This window comes from Mesitornis unicolor, unplaced genomic scaffold (genome assembly GCF_000695765.1).
Source record: "Mesitornis unicolor isolate BGI_N332 unplaced genomic scaffold, ASM69576v1 scaffold28394, whole genome shotgun sequence".
Taxonomy (NCBI): Eukaryota; Metazoa; Chordata; class Aves; order Mesitornithiformes; family Mesitornithidae; genus Mesitornis; species Mesitornis unicolor.
The window spans coordinates 21,214-38,855 of record NW_010178516.1 but is presented as its reverse complement, the minus strand read 5'-3'; the positions used below and the strand labels follow the sequence as shown (position 1 = coordinate 38,855).

General features: G+C 40.0%; 1 protein-coding gene across 1 annotated transcript in view; it reads right to left on the bottom strand.

The window, feature by feature from the left end:
• Positions 1–3,183: 3,183 nt before the first annotated feature.
• The window catches only part of LOC104539058 (sucrase-isomaltase, intestinal-like), a gene marked incomplete at its 5' end in the record, with an annotated part of 31,582 nt that continues 17,123 nt past the window's right edge, over positions 3,184–17,642 (bottom strand). The window contains 7 exons of the mRNA XM_010182485.1: positions 3,184–3,378; positions 7,020–7,069; positions 7,436–7,524; positions 8,342–8,472; positions 9,942–9,998; positions 12,631–12,715; positions 16,699–16,847. Coding sequence (XP_010180787.1) covers positions 3,184–3,378; positions 7,020–7,069; positions 7,436–7,524; positions 8,342–8,472; positions 9,942–9,998; positions 12,631–12,715; positions 16,699–16,847 — 756 coding nt within the window. The remainder of the gene's footprint in view (positions 3,379–7,019; positions 7,070–7,435; positions 7,525–8,341; positions 8,473–9,941; positions 9,999–12,630; positions 12,716–16,698; positions 16,848–17,642) is intronic.

The following is a 17,642-nucleotide window of genomic DNA, read 5'->3' as shown; positions in this document are numbered from 1 at the left end:
TATTTATCATATTATATACGATATGTATTATATATTATATTAATGGCCAACTATGCATTATATTATTAAAATAACAGTGACGTTTTAGAGCCATTTCCACAAGTTGGAGCTTCTTATGGTCTTGGGAGGTCATTCTGCAAGTTCATTCTGTAGATCTAGGTATTCTCAACCTCTGTTTAGCTCTGCTTCCCACCCACTCTCTTGACAAATTACATTACCTCCCCCAGAACAGCGCTATGTGAGTTAAGCTGACTGCCCGTCCGCTCCTTTTTTTTTGCCACCATAGTTCTGAGAAATAAACCAAAACCCAACAACAAAACAGTGTATGCTGTCTTGAATATGGTCCTATCAAGAACATGTCCAAATATTATCTCCATCTGAGGTGAAAGACAATTTTCAGGATGATTTCTTCCATACTGTTTTGATTCTCACCATAAACCGATGTGTGTTCATTAACAACTACTGAAAATTTTCTTTGAAGAATATTACATAAGAAAAGAACAGTCATCAGGTGCATAAGCAATGTTTTAATGACTAGATTTTTTTTACAGTAAAATCAAAGTAAGATCAATATCTGAGAGCCAAGGATGCTGAATTATGTCGGTGTTTTCTGACCATTCTAGTAAATCTTGATATTGAGTTCCTGAGTAAGTGGGGCAGAAATCCATAAAGTGAGTTGCTGTGGAAAAAAAAAAAGACATAAAAATAATGAACAGCTTTATGTGAACTTAACAAAGACCAGCTCAGAAGAGAGAACAAGAAGGGAAACTTGAGCTTAAACCTTCATGCTTTCCTTAACCTCATCTGGTAGGCAAGACTGACTTGGTGGCAGTATGCATCTTTTTACTACTGTATCCAATTCAACATCCCTTTTCGAAATTCAGGAACAGTTTAAAATTAATTAATAACATGAATTAAATATGAAGTTATAAATACAATACCTGTCCTGCTCTCTCTCTGTTCAATGTTAAATTTGGTGTATTTTATTTTATGCTACTCACATAATTTCCATTTTCAGTACTTCACCAGTTTTATCTTTAGGTTTAGAATTAATAATCTCTTAAAATGCATAATATCCATTCACACTGCTTAGCTATTTCTTTGCCCACCCACAAATCCATGTTAACACCTTTCTAACAGTCTATGCTTAGATCACTTCTTCACAGCATGCAATGTTTTCACCTTTCATCAGAAACAGTTCTCTAACACTACTTGGTAAGGAGGAAGTCCACTTCTTGAATGGTTTGCCTTTTACTCAAATACAGCCAGAAATACAGCAGCCTCATCCAAACGCTGACCAAAAAGCGCCAGGCATCCAGGAAGTCTGCTCCAGCCTGTGCTACTGCACTGACATTGGGAACTATGTGCACTGGGAACCTCCCCGTGCTTCCCAGCAGAGGATGCGAGTGGGAGCAAAAACAGAATCTTTCTGTGCCCAGGTCATTTTGTGGTCAAGCCTAGGCAACAGCAGTGCTCCTCCAGCATCCAGTTGCAGTTACAATACAGCTCCTCAGGCTCTTGGGGTACAATACTCCGGGATGTATAGGAGTAATAGGAAGATTCTGTGACATTGCAAATGTCAGATCAGGGCAGCACCGTGTGAATCAGGGAGAAAGAAGTGGCTTATTACTAAGCAAACTGCTTCTCTTTATGGACAAGTAACTACAGCTCAGTTATGCACTTAAGAACAGCTTTTTAGCAAATTTGCTTTCTGTAAAGCAAAAGAAATATGGTAGAAGTTACTTTCTACTACATCCCTTCAAACAGAACAGTCTTTGTGCTTGTTAAACTATTATGCAGTATGTAACCTCATTAAGTCTGTGAGAAAGTGGAAAATTTGCCCTTTAGATTGAGTTAGTTTTTTTAATTACATGGATTGTAAGCTTTCAAGATCTAAATCCAAGCTACTAGTGCTTTTTATTTTTTTTAGTAGAGTCTTAAACATGAGAAGATTATAGTTAATGGTATTACAACATCTGTACAGGGTTGGTGGGAGAGATTTGACTGACTCTCTTAGAACTGTAAGAGGGATATATTTAGCTGGTTTAGATTACTGTCTGATTTAAATAGTGTAATTTTTGTGCAATTTTGAGCCTTTCCTACTACAGCAGTTCGGTGGGGTTTTTTCTCTATTATTTGAAGTAGTTCTTAAGTCACTGAGATCATCTTTTGCACTTAAATTTTCAATGATACTTTTGTGACAAGCTTTTTAGTCTTTCTTAATCATCTTTTTAATGCGATGCTGTTAGTATGCAGTTATCTTCTGGATTTCTGTGACTGGTGCCTTCAAGCACACCTCAATGGAGTGTTTCCTTTGCCCTGGCACATTTATGTTGCTCTCAGCTTGCTTAGAGGCCGTTCGGCTGTTAAACAATTTCTTCCCTTGAGGCAATACTGATTACACTCATTTATGACATCGTCTCTGAAAGCAAGTTTTTTGTGATTCTCCAAGGCAGAAATTTATTCTCAGTAATTTTCTTCCTTTACAGATTCCTTCAATAAAATAGATGTTAGAACCAGGTGCGTATAATGGGGATCACACTTTGGTAACAAATAAACTTAAATCATTAAGCCAAGTGAGTAGAGTAATGCAAGACGTGACATACATTGCTTGCTGCCTCAGCTGTCTTTGATCGAATGATGTTAGTGGCATCTTATAGTGTTAGTTACTGGGAGATCCCTAGGTGCAGATCAGTGCTGAGATGTGAGTACCACATCTCATACAAAGCGTGCACCACTCAGTTCAGCTTGGTGGATGGTGACAGACATGGGAGAGAGCAAAGGAAGTGTACTCAGTGTTGCTCCTGCTGTCTGTTCTCCTATGGAGAAGGAAATTGGGGCTGCAGCCACTTATTTTCAGCAGCTTTGAGAGGTTCTCATTTTATCAGAATGATAATAATGCCCATAAAACTGCTAACATTTCTCCCAATTTGTGGAGCTATACCTTCTTTTCATTATTTCGTTAGTTTAAAAACTTGTATAAGTGGCAGACACTAAATGAGAGATAGAATGAGTGTGTGTGTAATAGCAAAGATTAACATTTCCTAAAACAGCTCTTGCGGGCTTTTTCCTGCCATAAAACTCAGACTGTTGTATCAAGAATTGGTGTCTGCTTATACTTGGAAACGTAAAGGGGTGTGGATGACAAACTGTTCCCATTATTCAGTCACTATCCCCCTTTCCCTAAGGATTTTCAGAATTGCTCAGCGCAGCTCTTACCCCACTCAGATCAAAACTGAAAGCATCTCCATGGATGGCTCTTCCATTCAGAGCAACAGTATGAGGTCTCATATTCAGGCCAAGAATCTTGATTTTGTTGTACTTCAGAGTGTCAGCCCCTCGGTAGCCATTTTTAAGTATTTCTGTCTTCAGGTTTCCCTGGAAAAAGCCACAGATAAAACTTTAGGACCATGACAACTCTTGGGAGCCGACTTGGTGTGTACTGTTACTGTTGTGGTCTCATCTATGTCAATGAACCTATAGAAGGTCTTCCACTGTAGATATTGAAGTCTGAAACCATAACGGAAAAACAACAGTCACATTCATTTTCACATAGGAAAGGTTTCATGTATCATTATAAAGAAACAAAAAAAAACCTCCAACAAAATAGCATTAACAACATTCATTTAGAACCTTCTTAGGCATATTTTTTCTACTTGTAATCAATGCAGATTTGGTTCTTGTACCCATTTACAGGGTACAGTGGCATATGCAAAGCCAAAATCCAGATACGGAGATTCAATTAGTGACCTTAACGCAGATTTAATTAACATCCACAACTGCTTTACATCATTAGCATCTTCCACAAACTTCAGCTACTAGATATTTTGCCCCTATTTTGTGTCCCACATCTCCACAGCTCCTGCTAGAAATTTCTGCTATGTCCCAGCTTTAAAGACACTGAAGGGACACCGTATGTTACAGAGCCGCCTTTGATGTACTTCTTATTTACTATATATCCCGTATTTAGGGATGTACCAAGAGGACATACAAAGTCATTAAACAAATTCATTTGGATCACCAGTGACAGTAATTTCCCATACAAGCAATGAAGAAGAATCATTGCATTTGTCATGTGTTCAAAGTTGTTAAGGAAATAAAGATGAATTACTCTGCTCAGGAAATGATGAATTGCAATGCAATCATGACTTTTAAAAAATATGCCAAGAAGAAACCCATGATGGAATCTTTTGCATAAATTAGCTTATGTTATTTCAGTGGTGCATGGTAGGAGGTGAGCAGAAGCTTGATCACAGTATTTGTAACTTAGGGCTGTGCTTAGACTGCTTATTTCAAGCATCCACACTAAAAATAAGTGCTACTCCCCAGCACGTTGGTTTGAACTGCCTAAATAAGGAATGTTGGCTATTATGGAGCTAATGAGGAAAGGTCTCTAAAAGCCTCTGGAGAACATGTTAGGGTACTTATATATGGTGCCTTCTCCCCATTGGCAGAGCTCCAGCATAGAGGGAGATTCAGTCTAGAGAGATCACCTCCCTGTGGTGATTTATTGCCGTCCTTGGGGTGGTTAAGCAGGACAGCTAGTTCAGGGTGGCCACATAGACCCAGTGAGCTCCGTGCGATGCTGAACTCAGTGATTACAACTGTATTAATACCTAAGGTTGCCCTTGAGTTCTGAGGCCCTGAGCCAGGACTCTGCAGTAGACATCACTGTCCCTCTGACACTGGTAATGCCCAAGAAGGTCCTGAGGTCTCATCAGAGGGAGAGAACTTACGGATATCACTCAAAGCCCCATAAATGCAAAGCAAAAAGAAGTCCTGGATCCAAGGCCAGAAACCAGGACTTCCTCCTCTACTTCTGAGCAGCAGTGTCATGAGCTTTCTTTCTTATTGTCTTCCTCTGGTCCTATGAACTTCACTTTTCCCCCTCCTTGAAAATTGGTCCAGTTTTAGGAGGAACTTGCTTCAAGGCTATTCAGTTACCTAGTGGATAGCATATTCCTTCAGAAGTTCCAGTTTCCTTGGGCAAGCCTTCCCATCACCATTCCTTTAGTGTAGTCTGGCCTCACTTGGTATGGCCTGAGCACATCTTGCCTTGCCTGCTGTCTCTGGGGTTGGAGGCAGAGTTTATGGCTCTTCCTGCCAATCCCTGAAGTACAGCATATCTTATACATCTGGCTCACATATTTTTTTAGACTGGTAGGCTTAATATATGGGGCACTTTGACTTAGGTCACGTAGCCATTATACATGTCAAAATAGAGGTGTCAAGTGAATTAAAATATTGACCACAGTGAGACAAGTACCCAAGAGCTGACAGTCTGAATCATTCTCTGAGACTTAAGTGCCTGCACTAGTCTTGAATTCTTTGTGTTCTGGGTTGTTTAAATGAAAATATAAATGAGACAGTCTAATCCCATAGCTGTTACCTGCACAACACTCTGTGCTGGGTTCAGAGTAAATGCTATGATATCAGACCTTATGAGTAAATCTCTTAGGGACCAAAACCTGTGTGTTCTCCTAAAACTATGTGTGACTAAATTATTCATCCACATTTTTTTTAAGAATATAGAAATGTGCAACAAATACCAAGACTTTCATACAATTCTCATATATCTACAATTTGCTATTTGACATGGATTTTTTTTCTTTATAAACACATAATAAATAGTTGACTTTAGAGATTATTGGAATGCAGATAGGAACTTCAGTCACAGATTTACCGTCAAAAGTCAAATATGAGCAATGAGAAATGGAAGTGTCAGCGAATCAACAATCTAATTTTCACAGATCAGAATTTAATATAAAACTGGATATTGTTTTTCTGTAGCCTTCCTGCAATAAATTACTACACACAGACTACAGAAAGCCAAAGTGATTTTATTCCCTTTTGCTATTGAAATATCCTTTTATTTTTGAAGAAGAATTTTTTTGCTTGGTAAATCAAGAAGAAAATAAATAAAAAATTAAATTTAAAGTCTAGACATGTGGTATTAGTTGCAGAAAAGTGTTTCACGAATATACAAGACTACGTCCTAAAACCCATCAGCTTATCCTGGCTTGTGCTTACTCCTGGAAGACACATGCTCTAAGAGCAATATCACAATAGGAGTTAACACAGTTTTATTCTTTTGAATATTTTCTGTAGACTACTTTGGGGCTTTTAGGAACACACAACATGAAAACCATACCACAGTCTAGAAACAATATTCTATTTCTTACTAGATGCTGGAATTGTAGATGAAATATGACACACAGAGTGTAAACTGCTGAAGTAGGTTATGGTTTTTTACAATAACTCCTACAACCTATTATCACCTACATAACAAGCTTCTAGTAGATTTATTTTATTATATTTTTCTCAGTTGATGCCTAGACTGTTGGCTTTTTCTACTGAGCTTTCTCAGGATGTGTCTGCACAGAAGCGAGTGCTGTGTGAAAGGCATCAGTGCTCTGACCCTGGGCTCATCTATTTCTGTGCTATGTGGAACAGCTGACCAGTGCGCCAGGTTGCCGGTAGCGTGCTGAATCACACCATGGGAGACCATCCATGGGAGCAGTCTCCGTGCTGTCAGACAAGGAAATGCAAGCTAAAGAAGTGAGGCTACGTAATTCTCTGGGACACAAAATGCAAGCTTCAAATGCTCAAAGTTAAAAAGTTGTTGAGATAACTTGAGAGGAACGTAGCTTTCTCCTGCCCATCAGACTAAAAGTGTTCAGAGGAGGAAGACAAGGAAAAGGTCCCTTTGTCCCCAGAAGCAGTGATTCAGAAAAAAAAAAAATCTGAGCTGGAAAAGTGGGGTTTCAGATTCACATCACAGCAGCTATGTTAATGATGTGTCGCTATGATACTCAATGAAGGAAACACAAAACCAGCATCATAGTTGGCTTACTTTGTAGCTGTCTGTAAATGAAAGCATTAGGTAGTTTACCAGGTTTAAAAGTTGAGCTATAAGTAAAAATCTTTCCAGAAAAGAGTTACACACCAGCACCTTACAATTGCTACACTAAAGAGTAGCTTCCTGTATGTTTGTAGGTACTTTGTATGTTGCTACTTACTTTGCTGAATGTATATTTAGCCAAGAAGTAGTTCTCATTTTCAATAGTATCTGTCAAAACACAGAACAAGGAGGATTGGTATCAGAATAGGGAGTAAGACCCATAATTAGTTCAGATGAATTGCAGCGAGTGGCTAACATCAGACTAAGATGATATGTAGGTTACTCTCACCTTAGGGTGATCTCAGGGGAATACGACATGAGTAATTTCCCTCTCTAGCAGACCAGCTGTTCCCCATGTCACACCTTTCTCATATCAAAATGCTGACTTTAAGAGCAATCTACTTCTCACTTCTATAATGCTCAACTTAGGGTCAGTTCTCCAGCTATTTCTAGCAGGAGTCGGTGCCATTATGCTGCTGGCCTGAGGAGAGCCCTGTGTACAGACACTGCTTCACAGCAGGGAACCAGGCTTACCGATTGAATCACCATCATCCCAGAAGAGAGACCCAGAAGCTTCTCCTTGCTCATCCAGGGCGATAATGAGCCCAAATGGATTCAGACGGCTGTGGACAAACATGTTTAGAAGTGTCAGCACAAACTGGCAGGCACTGTACAAAGTTATTTAGCAAAAATTTCTGAACACATTTAACTTCAATTTTAAGATTACAGAAAAGGCCATGGCAAAGAGTGACAACCATGCTCACAAAAATAGCTCCTGAAACAATGACAGAAAGTTTACCTTGCCTTGTCCCACTGAAGTGTAAAATGCCCACTTATCGAGTGTTTTTGTGGACAAGTTTCCTCTCCTTTAGTGGCCTTAATGTATGATTATTAGAAAGTCTGAGAGGCAACTGGTCACCAGTGCTACCTTACTATGGTTTGGTTGCTGCACAGTGCTGTTCCCTTTCTTCACTCCTCACATTCACTTCTGAGCATGGTTCAGATGTGAGACCACTGTAATACCCATAAGTGTGGGGAAAACATTTTCCTCAAAAGAGATTTGAGATTTCCCTCCTTGCTCATGGCATTGGATAAATATATCCAAGGAGGAGAATTTTGCGCATTCCCCTTGCAGATGTTTATTTTGAATGACTGGCAGCAGGTCAGTGTGGCACTAAGAGGTGCAAAAGCTTTTCTGAGTGTAACCACAGAGCCAGGAGAAGGTTTCTGCTGTGCAAACTATGATGTGGGTCATCACTGGGGTGACTTCTCCTAATGCAATGGAGTGAATAGTGGGATAAAAATACTATACTTATTGTCTGGGATGGCAGCTGGGAACTAAAGATAGCCTCTCTTTTGTACTTTCTTTTGATTGCTTTTTTGGCTGTCTTGGTCTGACCTGCACCGTGGTGGTTTGGTGATGGACACAGATGATGTTACCTCTTAGTAGTGGTTGAGGCTGGTGCCTGTTCTGGCAGGATGTAGCCTCCACGGATGAACAGAGGGATCTTGTTCAATGGGGCAGCCACAGTAGTATATTTTTTGTTCCAGGTGCTTGGCAGTTTATTACCCTACAGCAAAAATGAATGCAGTTAAAAAAATCCAATCCAAGCACTGTACATTGTGACCATACACCACTGAAAAAGAGACCAAGGAGTACATTTTCATCTCAATTACACTAGTGAAAATGCAAACAGAGAAGCAGATTTCAGGGGTATTATTCCAGCTCCTTTTTTTTAGCAGGAAAGTGGATCTAGCCCTGCAGATATGCATATGCATGAGAAAGAAGCATCATGAATGAAAGACAACAAACTGTCTTTTAAAATGGTATCATTATTCTATATGATGTGGAAAAAAAAGAGAAGGCTCATCAAGACACTGAGCAAAAAGCAAAAGAAACTTTCGCTTCCTCATTTTATGCATATGAAGCCTGTCAGATTTCAGTTTAAGGTAAGTGATTCATAATCATTCAGAAATGTAAACTCTATATTTTCTTCTCTTTTAAGGACAACTCTTCATCTTTCAAAAAGTAATTACAGCATTCAATGAGTGAAATTCATGGATGTGTAGAAAACTAGAATAAGTTCTCTGCATCATTCCCTTTTGGTTTAATGCCTCGAACCCTGGTGTAGGCAAGGCTTATGTACAGAGTAGATAATAGCAAGGCTTTGCTCTTGGATGAACTTCTATCTGAGAATAACAGTCAAATGCTGAAAATGACCAAATTTCTTAAAAATAGGTCAGAATTGACTCAGAGACCATTTCTGCCCTGCCCGTTCTCTCTGCCAGCATCTCTCAGGGTAGTTAACAACAGTCTGATGCTCCTGGGTTCACATTTCCGAAAGCCCTTAGCATCAGCTCAACTACACCTGCTGAAGCCAACGCCGGTCTTAGCCTGCAGATTGTAGCGGAGCGTAGTTAGGTCAAAACTGGGCCCTTTTGGAAATGCAGTACTGGGGATGATGGTGTTTGAAAGGTCAAAACTTGTAGTCCTTGAAACTAGAGGAGGCTGGCATTTTCCACAGAGCAAACTGATCTGCATCTCTTGTAACCATCTTTCGGAGGGGAGCCTCACCCTGCTCTCTGAATATGCCTCCTGCCAAAAGTGGTGTGAGTGCAGAACTGCATGCACAAAATGGTGTGCAGTGTGTTCTCAGGGTACAACTTGGATTTCTCTCTCTGCTTGTATGCAGGGAAGTCTATCAGTACAAGAATTAAAACATGCAATACGGCTGGGGGGGAAGGGGTGGGGAAGAAAGAAATCTTGAAATCTTGACAGTTTCATGAATTTCTAGGCTGCTCTTGAAAATTCAGTTCTCTGTGTCTTAGAGCTTTGCAAACTAAAAATAGAAAATAAAATGGTACTGAAAGCTGTGTAATTTACTTTCCCAGCTAGCCTGGTGTAGGCTTTTTGTGCTCTAGTTTTCTTAAACACAGATGCTGTGAATACTAGTGAACATTGCTAAAAGTTATTTTGCTGGAATTGTACCATTTTAAATTATGTAAAACATGTAAGACACTGAATCTTAAAAATACATACGGTATAGTAGTCAAACCATGTTGCTTCAGGGAAGTATACATCCACAGATCTTGCTCCCTGTAATTGTAATAAAGTGATTAAAGCCTTTTTTCTTTCTGCATTTCTGCTATTACATTAGCTTTATTATATTTGCGCATGAAGAGACATATGCTGAATATTTTAATAACATCAAATCTTGGATATTATGGCTGAGTTATTACAATAGCAGCAGACTAGCACTGGCTAATCTATAATGCCAAACAGACGAGCCTATCCTATCTGGGGGGTTTTACTGCCATTCCATGGGATGAGTCACTGTTATATGATAATTTTGGTCTAGTATACAACTCTATGTCTAGCAAATGTAACTGGCCTAGGTGCACTCCTCTAACATTTGAGCAATCCCAGTTAAGGTCTATGGCAGTCTTTGCAAGACAGGAATTAACATGTGACAATGGGGAGATGCCACTGCTCAGTGTCCTTTGCATCATTCCTGTTGCAGAAACAAGCAGAGAGTAAGGTCTGGCGAGGAGAATACACAGATATTTGTTTTCTCAGCAACAATTTAAAGTTGCAGATAAGTAAAACTAAATAATGTGCTGTTAATTGCATAATCGCTGGTCTTCATTTTACAGCATGCTTTGTATCATTTTGCAGCAGGGACGAAATCACATTAAAGACACTTTGAATTAATAACTCCAGGAAAAGTTGGAATCAAAACATACTTCCTTTTTTGTCACGAGTTGCTTATTCTCACAGATTAATTTTGAGTCTCAACATAATTGTCTGCCCCTTTTCAGAGTTATGGTTTACTCCCAGGATTTACCCCAGGGAGCAGGTGGAGCATGAAAAGTAAAGGTGGAGGAGAAGAGTTAAGGGAAAGTTATCATTTGACATTTTAGAGATTTAGGGATTTCTACTCCAATAGAAGGAGTAAGAAAACTGATTTATTAAAGTATGCAAATCTCACATTAGAATACAAGAATTCCTAAACTGGAAATTTGTCTTGTCCTGAGGCCTGTCTCCCGCAGTGGGCAGTGCATGTGGGTGTTTCAGGCAAAGTGTCCTAGTGCTGCAGGAAGGGAAATTGGGTAGTTTGCTCTGTCTGTTTGGATCTTACTAGCTGTTTAATAATTAAAGGTAGGCTTAATCTATAAAGTGCTTTGAAAACTTGAGAGAAAAACCCTCTAAAGTCAAGATGCCCCTCTCTCCTTATTTTCTCTGTGTGATTATGACAACCCTGGATATTCTGGTCTGGAGAGAAATGTATAACCAGCATCTGAATCATGATAAGCCTTGCCTTCATGGCTTCTAGAATAACAAGCCAGTGTGTAAAGCAGTACCCCGTTTTAATTCTGATGGATGTCTCACTTGCTCACACCCTAGGATTCAAGGAGTGAAGGGAAAGCTGTCCCCTGACCCATATTTTCTATACATGTGGGTGCCATGCTGCACTTTGACACAGATGCTGCTGGCCTGCAATGTCACAGTGAGGGGCTTATAGCTCACCTCTGCCCTGTGCCCTGCTAGCCAGCATGAGCCCTGGCTGTCACCTCCCTCCCGCCAGACCCAGCCACACATTGCTTCCAAAGCTCTGCTTCCCCCATCAGGCCACAGCCACCTGGCCTTCCTTTTGTGCTGCAGTCCCCAGAAAATCTTTAGGAACACCTAACCTAGACCTTCTCTCATTTTATGCATCCTTATAATGTTCCTTTTCATTCACTTCTTTGCAGGAAGCCACCTGGCTTGTAACCCTCTCTTCATGGGAAAGTTTCTCTCACATCTTTCATCATCTTGCTGGTCTGAGACTCTGTGAAATCTCCATGCTAGTCATCAGCTGTTAGAAACCTGGGGGAGTCTGAAGAGGAAGGACTGACGAATTAAGTGCCTCCGTGGAGTCAGAATGGTTTTAGATGCAGGAATAAGAGTTTAATTTTAAATCCACAGAGACACAAGGGCTGGTTTTAAAAAGGTGTCTAACAGTGACCTGTTTATATGTTTGATCATCAGCAAAGTCTAGAAAATGCATAGGGTATTCTGGCAGTATGCTGGTCGCAAACACCTCTAGGATACATCACATGCAAATACTTATCTCTGCTCAGATATACCTTTCTGGTGCTGCCAGCAGTCAGTGGTGGGGCAAGGAGAGAAACCCACCCTTGCTCAGCCCTGACCCCAGCACCGTGCTCAACATAGCCATAGGAAATGCTGCTTTTTAAAACCTGCTGTATTAGCAGCTAATATTGTCATTACTGTCTCCATAATGACCGAGTTTGCCTGCGATGCTGGGAAACTCCTAGCACAGCCCTTGAGGTGCTGCAGATCCAAAACACTGTGCAGGAGTGGTAATATGGAAACCACTTTGCTTTAATATCTGCATGTTTCTTCCTAGCTCGAAAATTACTGCTCTGTGTGTGTCCTAGGAGGCAGCTGTCAGCACAACAACAGGCACAAACGAGGGGCAGCATCCAGCCTCTTTACATCCATTTGGTGCTAGGAGTAACAGGGAAATGCTGTGCCCTCCCTTTCATCTTCCCACTTCAAGCGCTGGGCAGCTCTGTTTTGACTGTGCTGCTCAGAAATCTACAAGCTTTGACAGTGGAGGGAAGAAAGGGGTGGAGCAAACATGCCCTGAATGTCATCCAATGCCCTAAGCGCAGTTCATTTCTTTCATTCCAGTATGATGGCATTTTTTAATTACAGTACTTGCCTCTTCAAGAACGGGAGCAATCATAAAAGCAGGTCCCCAAAGGAAGGCAGTATCTATTCCATGAGTCTGCTGATCAGAGGTAAATCTAGTGTTGAAAGCGAGAAATGCAATGTTAATTCACATTTTTATAGAACTTGCAGAATATTTTGATATTACTCACTGCAACAAGAAATCTGCTTTCTCCAGACATCCTTCAACACTGCCAAATATTTGTCCTGGTTGAGGGAATGCCAAAATCTGGACAGAGAATCAGAAATTACAGTAGCACCTGCCATACTGGAGCAGACCAAAGCCCTCATAAACTGCTGGAGATTATTTTAGAATAGAGTGATGGGAAAAACAACTGACTTCATTTCTGTCTAGTGAGTTGAGACTTCATCAAGGGAGCCAAAGAACACAATAAGGGCCAGGACCAGGAGAGGGAACACAGAGGGATAATAGTGTGCTCTAAGATCTAAAGCATTTGTGAAAATCCTTGGATTTGGATTCCTCTTCCCACACCTTTCACAGCTTTACATCAGAAATCTTTTGCAGGGCAAACACAAAGCAATGTTCATACATACTATGTTTTTTAGCTGTCTTTCCTGAATGGATAAACACTTTGAGTGCCCTTTATTCAATGCATTTAAATTGTTTTGGATTCTGATCATGTCTTCCAGAGTGCTTCCAGTCCTCTTCGCCTGGCATCATCTGCCAGCTTGGGGAAATATCTCTATTCCATCATGCATCAGCTAATGAAAATACTAAATAGCACCTGGCAAAGAGGAGAGATCCTCTCCATCTCAGGAACCTCTACTCATCTGCCATAAAATCCTTGAGATTTTAATAGGCTTTCAATCATTTGTAAGCCTGCCTCTGCGGAAATTCATAATGGGTTCTTGTTCCTTAGTTAGCTTATAAGAATGTCACGTGGAGGGTGTCCCAAGAACTCCTAAAATCAAGGCACCTTGTACCTCCTGCTTTCTTCTGCTCCTCTGCCCCCTTTCCTATCCAGCAGCCCTGCTGTCTTGTCAAAGCTGGCAACTGGGCGTGTTTGCCATCATTTGTTTTTGACAAATTCACACTGGCTGTTGTGTATTAACACATTATTCTCTAAGGACATACAAATTATTCATTTAAAAATGTATTTACTGTGTCTGCTTAACTGACTTGGCATCCATCTACAGCAGGTTTCTGCTGTACACTGGCCGGAGAAGAGCAGCTCAGTGTCAGTGTCCTGCTCTGACACTGTCTGCTCAGATCATAGTGCATTGCATCCAGCCCAGATTTACAGAAATTACCCAAATAAGCAAAAACACCTTGGCAATAAGAAGACATCTATGAGGTATTTGGACTTCTAAAATATCGCAAGTTTAGCAAGTACGTGGAGCTCAGGAAAAAACGTTCTTGAAGGCATGCCTCAGGCTCTGCCTGAAAGAAACGGCAATTTAGAGTCACTTCTGTCAGAAACAGTAGCTCTTTTGGACACCTTAATCTTGGTCGTTATTTCATTTTGACATAATGTTTGTAAATACTTAGTGGGGTGTGTTTTTTTATTAATTACCTTGACTTAAAGTTTTTGAAATAGAAAACAGTTTTTCTTGTCATCTCAATAGCTTCTCTGTATTTTTAATTTTGCTGTAATAAAATTATAACACTGATTCAATATGCTTTGTTGTGGGAGATTTCAGGAGAAAGAGCTGGTCAAGAAATTACAACAAAAGAGAAGTCGATCTCATTTGCATGTGGAACCAAGCATCTCACCATCTAACTCAGCACCGTTTTCTCTTGCAATTATAGCAGCCACGAGCACAAATTCAGTGAACAAATGAACTTTCCCATTCTGAAAGCATAAGCCATTAAGCCCTATCTGTGATCTATAAAAGGTGTTTAATTCCATCTACATGCTTCCTATGGTTTGATGCTGGCCTCTCTCCTGTCTTATCTTTCCCCTCTTTAGCCATTAAGCAGAGCTTTCCCTTCCAGTAATGGCTTACAACCTCCAGGCCTTTTTGGACAGCAGAGCTACTGGCACCTCTGTGTCAAATGAGTGAAAGCCTCAGAGGCACCTGAAACACTTACAGGAATCTACTGGGATGTTGCTCTTGTTTGTTATTTGAAATAAGCACCTAAATATTTGAAATTAAATGAAAAATCTGAAATGGCCACATGAAATGGAAACTCCATATTGTTTGGAGACTCCCTGCCCAGGCAGAGTTGTTTTCACAGTGAGGCTTCTGAACGCACAACAGCTTCACCTGAAGAACTAGTGCAGGGTTTTTTTAGGTCTCCTTTGTACTTGTTACGAGTAAGGAAAATGTTTGATGAAAAAATTCCATCATTCATACATCTAAAATTCTATTTCAGTAGAATTTTTTCTCTAAAACTTACATTTCTCCTCCTGTTATCATTTGGGTCACTTTCTCTACTTGAGCAGACCCACTAAACCAATGAATATTAAGTACAAATAGTAAGAAATACTCATTAAGTAACAATAGTAACCAGAATCAACTAATTATAGTAAGAAATACTTTTAAGCCATTTTAGGATCAAGCTATAGCAAAATCAGCAAGTGATGTGCCCACTAGGGTTGAGGCTGGGTAGTGAAACAGTTCATGCTGATCTCCAGATGCCTATACTCCTTATATGCATTTTAGGAGTTTTGTTTCCCAGTCTGGTCCCACTGTTTAAACTCCCATCAATGGCTGGAGCGCACCTTTTGGCTCAGTTTCACCCAATGAAATTCTCCACTGCTGCATCTGAGGCTGCTCTACAGTTCAAATCAAAGCAAATTTGGAAATTTGCTAATGTTGACGTGGCCCAAATAGAGTACACATATGCAGGAACAGTCAGAAAGGAAGCTTTAACATCGCTAAAGTAATTCTGTATTAGCAGAGATTAGCTAATATTAATGTCAAAATGAATGTGGTCATATCCAACAGTAACACAGATCTCATTAAGTAAAAATAGAGCTGAAATAAATATTTGAAATAACATATAACACCTTGTAAGACATGAGTACCTATAAAACTTCTCCCTAATGTAGCCCATTTAAATAAAGTAGCAGAATAGGAAGGGGAAGGATACTGCTTTTAAAATTTCTCAGTTAACAATTACGCTGAGTAGGCAAAACAGGTTTGGTGCATATCCTTGCCATATTCAAATGGTCTGCACTTTACTGTAATCTCAGTTTAATTTGCAAAAAATGCCTTACCCTTTAGCCAAAATGTTTTTTTCCTAAGAGGAAAAAGAACATTAAACAGTCCAGGACGTAGCCTGCACCAATGAGAGTAAATTGTGTCAGAGCTTCGGGCAGTAGCCTTTCATAGGTATTATTTGCATTCCTTTTTCTCATCATTTCATAAAGCATTCTGAAGTAGAAAATTTACCAGAAGCAGGTAACAAGCTAATTAAAAGATGCTTAAAGGGAAACTAAACTTCACTTTGATTCCTGCTTCTTCCAAACAGAAAAAATGAATTGCTCCAAAAATCTGAGGTCACATTTTCCAAGGGGTTTTTCAGTCTGTATTTATTAATCTCAGTTTTGCACCTGCTTCAACACTCAAACATCTCTATCTCTGTTTTCTCTGTGCAATTTGTGAACACAGATGTAGGTTTCATACATAGTATGCAGATGCAACAGCTAAATTAGAAAATGCAAATGCTGTGGATGATTGGAAAATGGAGACTTCTCTCTATGAGGCCCTCTTGGCATTCTGTACCAGAACACAGATTTCATAGATTTCATTCAATTCACAGAAAAAACATGTACATGATTCCTATTTTTGAAATAAAAAAGAACTGCATATGTGCCTAAGACAAGAAATTTTAACATTTCTCCTTACTTAGGGTTTTTTTCTCACTCAAAACAAATGTAGGTTGTATTTTAAAGAAAACCCATTGCATATATTAAGAGTTAATTTTTTACATGTAATTTGATTAGATTGCATTGTAAAACTGTTCTTTTTAAGAGAGGCCATGCACTAATATTACTGTGAATATTCTCAAACAGGTATCAACTAGTTTATACAGAGAATCTCAACTACTTTTTCAGGTAAAATATGATAAAAAATGAGACTCCAAACTCACTCATGCATCAGTGACCGTGCCACCGTGTTTCCGTGCACATGAGACTCGAAGAACAGGGTGTATAAGTATGGCAGCAGTGAGTATCTGATCCGAAGCGTAGAGCGAGCGATCTTGGCAAACTCAGCTCCGAACACTGCTGGGTCTTGTTCCTGTTAAGGACAAGCTTTGATTTGTACTGAGCATTATAAATGGGGACTGCAAATTCAACCGAGAACCTGCGTGCAACCTAAGGAGAGCTGTGGCTGACATAACACTGCAAAAGTGAATCTTTAAATAAGAAAAAGCACTGATTTGCAAACTGGGAGAGGTATTAGGAACAACATTAATTATCAACAAATGAATATTTGTATAAAATATTTCAAATTGAAAAATTCCAGTGAGTTCAGAGAGATCAGACCCCACCACAGTGTATGTGAGCCGTCAGCAACCGCCCCAGCCTTGTGATTGGAGGAGAGCTGGGGTTTTGTGTCTGTGCTCGTGAACAGACACCCTGCCTCTAGAAATTAATTTATCCTGGAGATGCAAGCCCTCTGGAACAGAGGGGGTGAAACACAGGAAAAAGGAAAGACTGATAATATGCAAAACAAAGGCAAAAGCATAATTATGTTGGCCAGGAACATAAAGGAAACTCTGTTTAAAAGTAAGAGTAAATTCATGGCCCTGCTGAAGCCAACAGGAGTGACCAAAGTAATTGTGTGTCACCCATACAAAGAAGCTTGATTTCTCCTCCTGTGCCCACCATTTTAGGGTGCCCCAATTGAGGGAATACCCACAAACCAGCAGTGCCCCTTGCCTCCTCACTGACAGTGGGGGCATGCATAGTGTGTCCTCCCATCAAGAGAGGTTTAAGCAATCTGTCTACACTTGTTGGTTGCCTCTGAGCTACTTCAAGACAACCTTGACTCTCCTCTGGGATGGGATGCAGAGCATGCAGCCCAGGGCAG